Here is a 14,326-nt window from a genome sequence, read left to right as displayed (position 1 = left end):
CAGATTTCTTGGGAATTAGGAAATATGGCGAGTAAAACCCCTTGTTCCAGGCATAATGTGGGATAATTCGAATTGCCCACTGGTGTCGTAGCGATGCTGCTATGTCTTCCGCTAGTTGGGGTTGGATTACTCTGGTTCCCTTGCTGTTAGATGAGGATGCGGAAGTCTGGTTAAGAATTGGAGCTGGTAGCCCTGCTGAATGATGTCCAATACACAACGATCTGTTTTGGCTTCCCACGTCGAGAAGTGCGATGTTATCCTGCCTGGTGGCACTGGCTGTGGTGGTGGTGGTGTATGTAGCCCTAAAAAAACGGGGGTGCTTTGGCAGAGGCTGGAGGTTCCTGGCCTTGGGTTCGCTGGGTCCTAGGTTGTCCACTCCTGTTTTGCGACGGCTGTTGCTGCATCCGTTGAGATGGTTGGTATGTGGGAGTTCGATATGGTGGATATGGACGGAATGGCCGATGTTGAAATTGTTGTCTGCGAGATGGAGCAAAGTAACGTCGTGGCGTGGAGTATGTAGATGAATTTAGCAGCGATTACACCGCTACGGACTGATCCTTTAAATTGGTCACTGTTTCCTGAAATTGATCTTCAAACAAGTTATCTCCCTTGCACAGTAAGTTTGCTAACTTGTCGTGCACATCTTCACAGATCGTGCTTGCCCAGAGCCAAGTCATCCTTCTAGCCGCTATGGCTGACACTGAGGCTCTTGAAGAGGTTTCGAAAGCTTCATAAACTGCGGAGGAGGTGTCTAATACCCTCCTCCATATCCTGGACTGGTTGCGGAATGGCCGTTGTAGTTGGGTCAATGGTGGTAAGCATTCCTTTCACTGATTGTAAGCACTAGTATAAATATTGCACCATATAAAATTGATGCTGCTGTATACGAGCTGAAAGCATAGTAGCTTGGAACGCTTTCTTCGCAAAGTCGTCAAGATAGCGGTGGTCTTTACCTGGAGGTGTGGACGCATGCAGCCTGGACTTCTTTGTGCACTGCATGACAGATTCCACCACTATTGATGTATGAGGCAGTTGTGGAAGGAGTAGTATGGGGACTGCTTCATTTTGAATTTTAAATCAGTCTTTCTAGAGACTGGGGTAGTAGTAAAAGGCGTCTCCCATGACTTTTCCAATACTGTATCTAACACTCTATGCGGAGGCAAGGAAGTGGGTTCTGCCAGTAAATCAAAAATTTTTAACAGGCCCAATGTTTCCACTCTTGGGTCATTTTGTATCTCTAAGTAAAGGATGGATCCCATTTTTTCTAAGAACTTAGGGTATGATAAGTCCTCAGGCGGGGAATAGGGTTCTAGCGAATCTTCAAGAGGGTCAGGATACCCCATAGATGTGTCTGGAGATGTCTGAGATGAGTCGGGTCTTAAGGGTGAAGGAGGTATTTGTGCAGGTAGCTGAGTCCCAAATGGTTGGGGCGACTCTGGTGGACTAGTTGCAGGCAAAGGTGGTAGGGTAAAGGTAGACTGAATCATCTTTAAAAAAAAAACCCTGAGAGGGCTGCAGACAACTGAGAGAAAGCCTGCTGGGTCTGAGGTGGCATATGCAGCTTCGAAGGTTGAGTGGAACCTGGTGGTGGCACTGTTGTCAATATATCCGAGTCTGGAGCCCCAGACCATCTTTTTTTGTGGGTGTAATCCTTCTGTGTCCTCTCTTTTTTGCCAACGGCTCTTGCAGAATGTGGCTCAGATCACGGTGTCTAGAGTCAGAAGGCAGGCCAGAGAAGACCTGTGAGGGAGACGATGAAGAAGAGGAGTGGGATGTTATGTTGATCCATTCATCCTCTGACTGAAAAACGAGCCCCGGAGTCCGAAGGATGAACTTGATTGTCTAGAGAATTGAGGGCTCGATAAGGGTAAGTGCTCTCTTCTCAAATCACCCTTAGTTTTTGTGGGGACTGAATCAGGCGACGAGTGCCGCAATACATGGCTTCCCAAGTGTTTTCTTCTGTTTTTTGTGCAGGCTGGTCCCAGCCTTATTCGATTGGTTGTTGCCGAACTGTTTCACTGTTAGGTGAGTCGTTTGCTTCGACTTTTTTGAACTTTGAGCCAATCGGGACGCATCGTGGGTCAATTGCGTCATTCTCTGCGTCGGCAGCGCTTGTATGTGGGTCAGTCCTGTGCCGTGTTTCAATTCTGGCACAGAATGCGTCCGAGTCGACGCAGTTCTCGATAACGGCACAGCGTGCGATGTTCGCGATTGCGTCGGCGTCTATGTTTTATGCATCAACTTCGGCACAGAATGCGTCGATGACGGCACCGTTGGCCCACACTGACGATATTTTGACGCTGTGGCAGTATGATGATCCCCGCTCTGCGTCGTGGGTCCCAGGTGCGATCGACGCTCCGACTGACTTATCCCGGTGGGCTTTGGTCTTTGATTTATGGGGGTCCTGACCCCTATGGACATCCTTGGGCCCTTTATCCCCTCCAGGCCTGGAGGTGGATGGGTCTAACATCAAGGCTCTCCTTACTGTTGGAGCCTGTGCCTTAGAGAGCCCGGTGAAGAATGGGCTTCTGATGATGGGGCATATGAACCTCCGGTGCTGATCCTGAGGTCTTCTATCTTTTGAGCTCTCTGTTGTTGGGCACTGGGCAACATGGGTCCACAGTGCTCGCATGTGCTCTGGTCATGTTCAGGTCCCAAGCACCTATAACACTGTTCATGGCCATCTGTGATGGACATGATTTTGTCACATCTACACATCTTAAATCCAGATGGTCTTGGGATAGTTTTGACATCTTTTTCTTTCAAGTTTGAAAAAAGCTGAGGAGACTGAAGCTCTGCGTGCGTTCCCGCGCACGGAAAAAACAGACTGAGGAGATTCTGTTTTCCTGCACGGGAACACAAGCGCAGCCGCACAGAGCAAAGCTCTGACCTCTACTTTGGAAGCTCCGCCTCCTGGGCCCTGATTGACAGTTCCCATGACAGCATGGCTAATTCAGCCCTGCTATTAACGGGAAAACATTTTGACAAACTAATCAAAACAAGAAAGAGGTTCAGCAACTCACAACCAATGAAAAAATATTTAATTTTAATACTTACATGTTCGGGTTTGTCTTTAAGTAGCTGTTTTATTTTATTTACAGCTGAAGGTGTCTGAAAAATAAAAAAAATAAAAAAAATTGTTGGCTAAGACAAATGAAGAGAACAAACTAGACTATCAGTGATTTGGCAGTATACACAGCCATAGCACATGTACAGAGAAAGTGATGTGAGGACAGACTAATTCATTCAGAATTGGTTTTACATTAGGCACATTCAAGACCAGAGGTTCTCAACCCAATCCTCAGGAAACTCAGCCAGTCTGGTTTTCAGGATATCCACAATGAATTTGCATGAGATTTGCAAACAAACAATGGAAGCAGTGCATGCAATCTCTCTCATGCACATTTAATGTTATCTTAAAAATCAGACTGGCGTCTCACTGTTTTGGAAGAGAAATATTATGTAATCAATAAATTCCAAACAAAGTATCTGGTTGTTATATATCTATCTATCTATCTATCTATATCAGAGTTAATTCTAGTAGATAGTTGACTTTTCCAGGAAAAGCTTTGTCAAAGCAAAGAAAGTCCTGAAGCAATTGAGTATTAGTGGCGATAATCCCTAAAGAAAATGTAACCGGTAGAATGAGTTGTCTTTTTTCTTTCTATGTGAAATTTTTCCTTTATCTCCTTTAATGTGCAGATACTCCACCCCCTATTTTGTGGTCTAACGGATAGACAGAGGATTGAGAATTATTTTTCTGAATTATTTCATAAATGAGTATTACCTTATTATCTGTCATATATTTTCTTTAGCAAAGTGGATGCTTTGTATAATTTTGAAAAAATTAATAAAGAGATGATAATAAAAAATAAATAAATTATAGCATACATAAATAAAACAAAGGAAGACTAAACAAAAAACAACTCATCCTAAAAGAACTGAACTTATACCTAAACTAAAACAGTTGTCCATCTGCAATGAAATAAAAACATACATATAAAAAATAAACCATGTGGAAGGATAATGGTGGCAAACTGAAAATACATAGGGTCTTTGAGCTCTGTTTCTGCTTCGAAATTTGTTTCCACAATAATGTATTCTAAGAGAAAGGGCAAGATAAGGGAGAATTTCCCCAGCTACTCTCCCCTGACTGGCTCTATTCAGCAGAAAATTGATGGGTTTCTTGCCCGTACATCTGTAATATCTCCAGATGCATATGCAGTGAACACCAGAGAGCAAGCAACATCACTGTTGGACTGTGAGACATGCTTAAGCCCCAGAACTCCGAAAGCCTCTTCCTCGCCATAGCATGAGTTTTTGGTGGGGGAGGCCTTGCCTCTGTATGGTCTAGAGACTTCACTGAAGCCTGTGGTGTCTGGGGAGGTTCCCTTTCCTAATACCACGAGACTGGAGTCAGGAAATGCTGCTGGGAGAATGACCAGCCTTGTCAGAAAGTGGTAGAGTAGAAGGATTTAGTGAGTAGAATTTGAAAATCCAGCCCTTAGTGTCAAATGTCCCAATTATGGACTACACTTTACCTTTGGACCAATTTAAGAAGTATAAGAAGGAAATATTGAAGAGTCCTTCTGAGGCAATTCTGCCTACTGTTAAAGCCTATTTCTTGCCAGTGGAGAAGAAAGCAGATTTACTCCGATAAGTTTTAAATGAGCTACTTGCTAACTTCATGGAGTGCCCTCTAGTACTATTATCCGAAGAGTAAACATTCATATTTACTCATTCTAGACCTCTCATTTTTTAAAGACCTCTATCATATCCCCCCCCCCCCCAGCCGTCTCTTCTCCAAGCTGAACAGCCCTAACTTCTTTAGCCTTTCCTCATAGGGGAGCTGTTTCATCCCCTTTATCATTTTGGTTGCCCTTCTCTATACCTTCTCCATCACATCTATATCTTTTTGAGATGCAGTGACCAAAATTGTACTCTGTACTCAAGGTGCGGTCTCACCATGGAGCAAAATGAGGCATTATGACATTTTCCATTTTGCTTTTTTGACTGCGGCAGAACACTGGGCTAACGATTTCAATGTATTATCCACTATGACCCCTAGATTTCTTTCCTGGGAGCTAATTCCTAATATGGAACCTAAAATGTAACTACAGCATGGATTATTTTTCCCTATATGCATCACCTTGCACTTGTCTACATTAAATTTCATCTGCCATTTGGATGCCCACCATCCACGGTAGTTCCAGGAGAGAGAGAGCGAGAGAGAGCGAGAGAGAGCGAGAGAGAGCGAGAGAGAGCGAGAGAGAGCGAGAGAGAGCGAGAGAGAGCGAGAGAGAGCGAGAGCGAGAGCGAGAGCGAGAGCGAGAGCGAGAGCGAGAGCGAGAGCGAGAGAGAGAGACCAAATATATTTTACGTCAGGTGTAGTCTTGAGTTACTCCCATGCTGAAACCAATGTAGTTTTACATTGTGAAACTCCTGGTTTATACCAAGGGAGTCGGGTTTCTAACAGAGTGAAGAGGTAAAACTACATTGGTTTCAGCATGGGAGTATCTCAAGACTACACCTGACGTAAAATATATTTAAGCTATTTTTGTGAGTTTTTGTTAAAACATTGTTCATAGTGAAGGTTTAATACTAAAGATTTTTTTGTTTGAACCAATTTTTAGGATTACACTCATATTCGGGAGTTTTTCATGATAAACAACGGGAGCCATTGAGCTGGAGTGAATTGAGTGTGTTGTGTCTGAGTCCGCTCCTTCAATTTTAGGTAGGAGTGGGACTTAGGATAAGTTTTTATAAATCACAGAGTTGATTTATTACTATTCAGGCACTTTATATTAATATATGCAATGTTTTAAATAAGGTAAATTTAATTGGACAACTTTGATAAATTGGGCATAAATATATTTTAGTATGAGTTATGTTTGTTATGAAAAAAATTTTTTGTTTTTTGTAATACTGTTTTATGTATTGTAGACACGAGGTGGGAGCCATGGGTAACTGTTGATGTTGGGTCTTTAGAAAAAGAGTATTCCCCTGAAGAAGCCAGCAGTGGCGAAATGAGGCCCTTGTCGGGATGGATTAAAGAACTGGATGAATGCAATACACCTAGGATTTATGATTTTTGGAAACATATATGGTTATTATTTAAGATTTATACATGAGATGTAAGAGGTGTATTCATCAACAAAGACCTAAGTTAACATCAATGGGATTAGGCTGTACAAGGTCCATTTAGGGCAAGATCGAGGTAAGAAGTAGGTGAGCACTGAGGGATATACTTTAGAGGACTCTATGCTAATTTTAATGAGTATGTACTTTTTGTGACATGTGATAATTCAATGTGTGTAATGATGATAGGTGATTAACTTATTAAATAAAGTAATGATTCTTTATCAGTAATAAATCATTTTGAAATATTTTTTGAATTCACATAAGTGCTAGCTGTTTCCCATACATTTGTTAATGTACGGGGGTTTTTTTGATATATATATATATATATATATATATATATATACACACACATAAATACACATAAAATTAGCTGAATAGATATATATTTTTTTATTGTCTACTGGGTCTAGGTTGCTGTATTTGTTTTATTAGCATTACTGTCTACCAGTATTGAAATATTTTTATTACTGTTTAAATTGTTACCATTGTGTTCTACAGAGCCTTGAGCATTTTTATGGAAAAGTGGACTAAAAACTAAAGAAAACCGTACACATGAAAGCTATTTTCAGTTCCTCCCCCAAAGTACCTACAAGCTCATTTTCAAAGGTAAATTCCCCACAGATAAAGTGGGAGTGCTACGGATAGTGCGTGTACTTTTCCTGGCATTGGGGTTGTGATCGGTGGTGGGAGTAATTTTCAAATGAGCATTTGCCACTAGTAAACATCTGCCCATTGAGAATCCCTTTGAAAATGGTCTCCAATGCTTGCAAAGAGCTGAGAAAGCTAGCTGACCAATCACATTGTTCAGGTCAGATTTACTGGACCTGCTTTTGAAGAAGATTATAAATAACCAAAGAAATCTTTATAAATAATCAGAAATCTTTCAGTCAACATGGATAAAAAGAAAAGCCCACTTAGATTTTATATAGAGTGCACTTACAAAGCTATACATCTTACAAAGACCTCACCTATTTTGTACCTAAAGAAAAAAGGAATTTTTAAAGACCTGCTCTACAAAGTATATTTGATTGTACTAGAAAATATGAACAGTTTTCTGAGTAAATAAAACCTTAGTAATATTTCCCAGGATTGTTTTGCATCAGATTAGTAAAAGATGGAAAACATTTGTACTTACTAGCCAATGCTTCAGAATTCTTCACTGTACTCACTCAAAATCTAGTCTATCCATGTTGGCATCATAGTATGTATTTTTTATTTTTTTTTAACTCTTGGGGGAATTATGTACCAAAAACTAAATTCTGCATGCAGTTTAAAATTCTATATATTAAAAACAATACATAATCAGTAATAATTAAGCTACAACACAGAAGAAGTTACTGTTTAAAGATCAAGTCAAACCGGCACAGAATTCCAAGAAATGCATTAAGAGAACATTGTAAGGTTGTTCTCCACATTCTCCTCCTCCTCCCTCCAACTTCTCTCCACTGTTTTCTCTTCCTCTCCAAGCACATCTTCTCTTCTGCCTCTTCCGCCGTACCACCCTCCTCCAATATAATCTTACCATTATTTTCTGCCCCCATCCACAGCTTCATCTTGCCACTATGCTGCCACAGCTGTAAACTGATTAGGTCACTGCTGACAATACATTCTTCTTCCTGTTGGCCCACAGCTCTAGCACATAACGTAGGTGAAATTAAGCACAGAAATGTAACATTCTGCACAGAAGGAAAATTTAGTGCCAATTATATATTCTGAGAGATTTCTGCATCACGACAATTAATTCTTTTCACAAACCAGTTTTATCTAAACCAGGGGTAGGCAGCTCTTATCCTCAAGTGCAGCAAACAGGTCTGGTTTCACGACAGCCACAATGACTATGCATTAGATATTTGCATGCATTGCCTCTACTGTATGTAACTATATCTCATGCATTTTCATTGTGGCTATCCTGAAAACCTGACCTGATTGCAGCACTTGAGGACCGAAGTTATACACGCCTCATCTAAACCAGTGTTTCTTAACCTTTTCAGGCACAAGGTTCACCTACATTAACAAAAATCTCATGTGGCACACCAGCCTCCACAGAGCAGCGTGGACATGGAGAGGACTCATATGGCCAACATAAGAGCTAGGGATTAACTGAATGCACCTCCAATCCCTTCCAAAATTTAAAACAAAGGGAGAGAGAAGCCAGATAGACGTAAACCTGCCATGGACTAGCTCCCTCTATATACAAGCGCAGGAGAAGTCAGGGTGGTGTTGGGCAACTGGTACAGTTCGTTATCTTGACTGTTGCATGTGATTGCCAGAACTCACTGCTGCTACTCCCAACACTCAGAGTAAGTCATATCCAGTGCTCAGTACACTCTCCCCATCTCACTCAGCCTTGGGAAAGAACAGAGGCTGGAAGACAAAGGAGGCGGGGCTCAGGACGGTAAAAACGAAGTGGTGCTGGGTGCCCCACAAAACAGGCCCAGCTATCTGTGCCCTGCATGCTGCCTAGACATATAGTATGTTGGAAACGCTATATCGATGATTTATTTTTCATCTGGAGTGGTAATGGGGTACAGTTAGAAATATTTTTGAATTTATTGAACTCTTGGGATCAACATTTAAAATTCACGGTGGTTAAACATAAACATTCTGTGACGTTCTTGGACATGCAGGTTTTTGTTCATGGAAAGAAGTTGGACACTACGGTGTACAGGAAAAGTACGGATAGAAATACACTTTTACATTACCGTAGTTTTCATCCGAAACAATTGAAGGATAACATCCCTATAAGTCAATTCTTGCGATATCGCCGTTTATGTACTTCCACTGCCGAGTTTAAAATTCAGGCATCTCAGTTACAGGATAGATTTATAGCTAGAGGGTATTCTAAGTCTGTTATAAAAAAAGCCTACAAACGTGCATTATATTCGAACAGGGACAATTTGTTGATTTATAATCCAAAAGAGACTTTAAACCGGATGGTTTGTACCATTCCATTTTCCATGAAGAGTACTCAGATAAAAGATATAGTGTTAAGCCATTGGCACATCCTGTCAACTATTCCTTGTTTCATGGAGAATCCTGTATTCGCCATGAAAAAACGTCAAACTTTGCACGATAAACTTAAGGGGGGTAAGATATCAGGTGATTCAGGTTTGATATATGGACAAGTGCCTTGTGGGTCGTGTTCGGTTTGTCCTTTGACGCTGCGGTGTCAAATGTTTTGTCATCCTCATTTGAAATTTCCCTATAAAATTCCAAGGCTGTTTGATTGCAATACTAGTGGAGTGGTATACGCTATTATTTGTCCGTGTAATTTAATCTACATAGGACAAACGACGCGCTCTATTCGTTGTCGTATTGTTGAGCATCGGAGCCGTATTAAGGCATCGCGGGAACATGCTCCTTTAGTAAGCCATTGGATTGAGAGAAGCCACACTGTGGAAGATATTCGTTTTTTTGTGATCAAGCAAGTAACCCTTCAACATGGGGGAGATTTATCCCTCATGTTAAGAAAGATTGAACAACAATTTATCTTCAGTTGGCAGACTGTGATCCCGTCAGGACTTAATGGTCCAATAGAATGGAATGCGTTTTATTAAGAGGTGGGTAGTTGAATAGTTCCAGCAAGGTCTATTGGGTTCTGATTAGGATAAAAGTGGACTGGGGTGGTTTGTTTTTTGCACATTATGTTGAGGCTGTGATCAGATAATTGGCCAGTGCGTCCAATTATCTGTGTTCGCTTCATATAAAGTTGTTTGAACCAGCATTAGTTTCATTCATCAGTGAGTGACGACGTGGTACGTCACTTCCGGTCTGAACGTGAGTATTGGAAGGTTTCCTGTGCATTGTAGTAGTTGGTGGTGAATGGTAAGCAAGTTCTTTAGGTATAAGAAACAATTTGTGGGTTATATCGTTGCAGGATATGTTCTTTGAGAGCACGGGTTGGTGTGTCCTATAAGATCCTTGAAAAGGATTGAAGTTAGTATCAGTTTGTAATAATTAGCGGGAACACCGCGTGACATGCTGTGAAAAAAGGAAGTGTTTGGATTGATGGCCCCAGAGGTATCGAAAACATTGTGAGGGATGGCGTTTATAAGAACTTAATGAAGTAAAACATTTGGATGATTTATAACTCAAGGTAGGTGTGGTCGTGATATATATTTGACCTGAGTTTGTCAGGTGGTTCAGTATAGGCTAAGAGGAAAAAGAAGAAAAAATTGTGTTTTCATTGTTTTGATTGTAACGGGCATTGTTAAAGGATAGGGTTATAAAGGGAATTAGGAGATAATTTTTAAGTTCGGTGATGGTGAATTGGGCAGGGTTTTAATGGTTAAAGTTTGGAGTTAAAAAATTGAAGAGATATTTTCATTGGTTATGGGTGAAAAAGGTTTTTTAGATTAAGTTGGAGGTTAATCCCTGTTATATTGATTTATTGCAGCGCGTCTGCATATGCAATATATGTGAATTACATTGGTCCCTGAGGAAGCCCCTCATGTGAGGAGTGAAACGAAGAGATCTTGTGATCTACTTTTGTCGGACATCAAGAATTATACATCTTAGTTTAAGAAACTTATGGCAATAGATAAGATTTACATTGTTGATTGTTTGTAAAGAAAATACATATGTGCAATATATTCGTGGCAAGAGACTACATTTTGTATGTGATATCTCAATGAACATATTTTTTAATGTGTTGGTATGAATGTGTGAGTGTGCTAGCTTAGTTTTTATTGTCTACATAGGTTGTGGGTGAATTTAAATAAATTTTGTATGTTTACTATATATAATTTGGCTCTCTAAATTTGTGTAATTTTATGACAAGATTATAGAGAGTTGTATTCAATATACCCTTTGTGTAATTACATGCCTAGAAAGAAGAGGCATGCATGATTATACATATTCTCAGAAAGGAGTTCCTACATGTTTAAGAGCCACTGCTGGTGTCCCTTGTGGCTGTAAGGTGCTGAGAAAAGAGCTTGGGTGTTGGCCTGGATTTGAGCAACAGGGTGTGGTGACTTTTCCATGGCACACCTGATCAGATCTGAAGGCACACCAGTGAGGCACAGCATACTGGTTGGGAAACACCGATCTCAAGCATCTAAACTGAAAGCAAATATTTCCAGTTTTGATAAATCTTAAGTTTGTTCTCAGATTTTCATTAAAACAAGGAAAGGCTTGCTGGTAGATGACATATGAGATTTGTTTTCTGAAAAACAAGCCAAAACCTAGTAAACCCTGCAAAAACTGATTTTTTTCAAAAATACTATCCATGAGAGAATTATCATATCAAATGGTAAATCAGAGTAAAAACACAGAAAAGGCTTTTCCAATGGCATATGTCAAAAGATCCAAACAAGATCTCCTATCATGACAGAACATAGCAAGGAACCTTCTTACCACAATCATGAAGTAAATCCAATCCCTAAAAAGAAACTAATGCTAGAGGATCATGGGGCAACTAAAAAAGTTATAATGGAGGTTTTTGCTTCCTTAAAGCACAATTATCTATGTGGGGAGGTTCAATAAGGAAATAAGTGAAAGAGGTTTGGGTTTTGTTCCCTTATGTGGGAACATGGCAGTGGTGTGTCCTAGCTGTTTATCATCCCAAAGCACCATCTACCCTCATGGATTTTGATTTAGACTTTCAAGCAGTGAGGAGCGTGTGTAATTTTACCTAAGTTATGGGACAGGAGTAAGGAAGAGTCCTATGTAGGGAGCCAACCCCCTGGTTGCAGTGGATTGGGGTGTCCCTGTATTCAAGGCTGGATTTGGTGTAAGGTAGAAATCTACAGTGTGCTGAGTATAGTTCTGAAAGTGACCTGATATGGAGGAAGAGTATTTTTGCATTAACGGTCTTTTAAATTCTCTCTTCTATTTGGAAGCAGAGAAGTTTTATTCTACCCTTCCTGTTTTTTGCTTGATTTTTCTCCATTTTAGCTAATATTTTTGTCCACTTGGAGCTGATAACTCGTGATACCGGGGTGGGAGTCAATACACCAAACTTTTTAAAAAGGGAATGATTTCATCCAGAAAGATACAGAGGTGTTCCATATTCCATCTAAAGCAAGAAATCCCAGTAAAGTGCACTACCAGGAGAAACAAGGAAGATACAACATAAAGGTAACAAGAACTTTGTTACTATTGAGGAAGTCTTACATGAGGGAATGAGAAGTGCCCATTGGGCACTGCCTAAGAAGTGAAAAGAATCAAGAAAGAGAATGAAGTACCCTTCTGGTGTTGCATAACAAGTTAAAGGATTTCTAATGATTTCTTGGAAGAGATTAAACCCGGGACTAAGTTCTGAGTAAACAGTGGGATTTTATACTTTCTAACCACCTTCTACTAGGATATTGGGGAAATAAACTGGAGAACAAAAGGAATTCAGTGTAAATCTAAGAGCTTCCAGTTGAGAATAGAGACTGATGAAGAACTGGTGTCACAAGCATTTTATTATTTCTTCTTGCTATTTTATTATTTATTTACTTGCACTATAAAGAGAGTTTAATTGTAAATAGTAGAGCAGATCTATCACTAAAGAAGTTGGAAACCACCATTCTTCTCCTGTGTGTTATATGGATGCAGAGGTATTGTAAAGCTTAGTGTTGTATACAGGGGACAGGGAAAAAAAGGCCTTGAAATGCAAAGAAGCAGGGTATAAGAACGATTGTTCGTCCCCACACTTAGAAGCTTGGACCTCAGAAAGTAATGCTGTTCAATGGGAGGAAAGGAGTTTCATAGAGACATTGAAGTGATTGTGCAAAAAGAGCTCCGTTTCTTTCTATATGTCTCTGGGTGCCAGTTAAAGGATCTGTCTCATCCAGGGGTTACATCTATTTCGAAATAAAGTGGATAAACTGAAGGAAAGAACTTTCTTATTGGACAATACTGTCATTGTTATAGGACAAAGTCAAAATTACTGAATTGAAAGGGGACTTTGAAATATGAAAATAGAAGTCTGAGAAACAATCTGAAAATTTTGGGGGACCCTAGAAGGAAACCGCTTTTGGATCAATGCAAATTTTGTACTGTCATGCAACTCTGATATTTCCTAGTCTAGATTATTTTCTCTCTATATATGCTATATATGTTGTGTTTGAAAATATGTATTTATATTTCTTAAGTTATGCTGTCACTCTGTCTTCTTACTGATATTGCACAGCTTGGTTCTCTGCATGTTGCAGAGCTCTCTCTAGATTGTTGTCTTTTGAATAATTTTGATCTCCTTATTGGCGCTTTCCTGTTCTGCTTTCTCTTGCCTGCTCTCATTGGTCCCTTGTCGCTAGGAATGCTGGGGACAATTTGCTTCCTGTATTTTCTTTCAGCTGAAACTGGGCTCTTTGCAGGCTAGCAGCATCTCCCATTCCTGTTTCAAGCTACGCAAAGGGATTGCCTTTCACCATTAACAATCTACAATTTCTATATCTCAGTTCCAGTTGCCTCCTTTGTACTGAGCTTCCAGGCGGAACTTATCACAGCTGTCACAGTCTTTCCTTTCTGTGTGGCTACTCTTAATTCCTTCTCATTCCATGAGTGTCAAAATTGATCTTCATTGAAATAAAGTGTTGCTTGGTATTTAAAACTTGAGTTTCTTCTGATATTTTAAGCTGGGAATATGGTCTAACTGACTGCATTCAAGCCAACCGATCGAGAGCCGAGGACAGTACTGCTGGATTGCCTGCCACTGTTTTAAGAGTTTTGCAGACTTTCTAGAATGCAGTCGCATGTTTGTTCTTCAGTTTTGGAAGACGTGATCATTTCACTCCTGTAGGGCTAGTGATCAGTTTTTTTCAAGGGAGAAAAGGTGAATAGTAGCATGCCCCGGGGATCTGTACTGGGGCCACTGTTTATTTAACATATTTATAAATTATCTTGATGTGGGAGGCGATCAAGTTTGCTGATGATACAAAATTATTCAAAGCTGTTAAATCACAAGAGAATTGTGAGAAATTGCAAGAGGACCTTGCAAGACTGGGCAGCCAAATGGTAGATGATGTTTAATATAGACAAATGCAAAGTAATGCACGTAGGGAAGAGCAACTCAAATTACAGCTATATAATGCAAGGTTCCACACTGGGAGTCACCATCCAGGAAAAGGATATAAGCATCATCGTAGATAATACGTTGAAATCATCTGCTCAGTGTGGAGGGAAGTGGAATAGATGAAAATCCTTTTACAGTAGAAAATGTGTGGGAAGAGCTAAAGAACCTGAAAGTGGACAAAGCCAT

The 14,326-nt window shown here is 40.2% G+C and overlaps 1 protein-coding gene and 1 long non-coding RNA gene across 2 annotated transcripts in view; one reads left to right on the top strand and one right to left on the bottom strand.

Annotated features, from left to right (window-relative positions):
* ISCA1 (iron-sulfur cluster assembly 1) overlaps nucleotides 1–14,326 on the bottom strand; it is a 55,426-nt gene that overhangs the window by 37,130 nt on the left and 3,970 nt on the right. Inside the window, exon 2 of the mRNA XM_029617164.1 lies at nucleotides 3,058–3,111. Within this exon, the coding sequence (XP_029473024.1) occupies nucleotides 3,058–3,111 (54 nt within the window). The remainder of the gene's footprint in view (nucleotides 1–3,057; nucleotides 3,112–14,326) is intronic.
* On the top strand, nucleotides 5,431–6,027 carry LOC115099488. Its single transcript, XR_003858803.1, has 3 exons — nucleotides 5,431–5,485; nucleotides 5,634–5,734; nucleotides 5,944–6,027. It is a non-coding gene; the product is annotated as an uncharacterized LOC115099488 (long non-coding RNA).

Source organism: Rhinatrema bivittatum, chromosome 1, assembly GCF_901001135.1.
Source record: "Rhinatrema bivittatum chromosome 1, aRhiBiv1.1, whole genome shotgun sequence".
In the NCBI taxonomy this organism is placed as follows: Eukaryota; Metazoa; Chordata; class Amphibia; order Gymnophiona; family Rhinatrematidae; genus Rhinatrema; species Rhinatrema bivittatum.
This window is presented reverse-complemented; position numbering and strand designations above follow the sequence as displayed.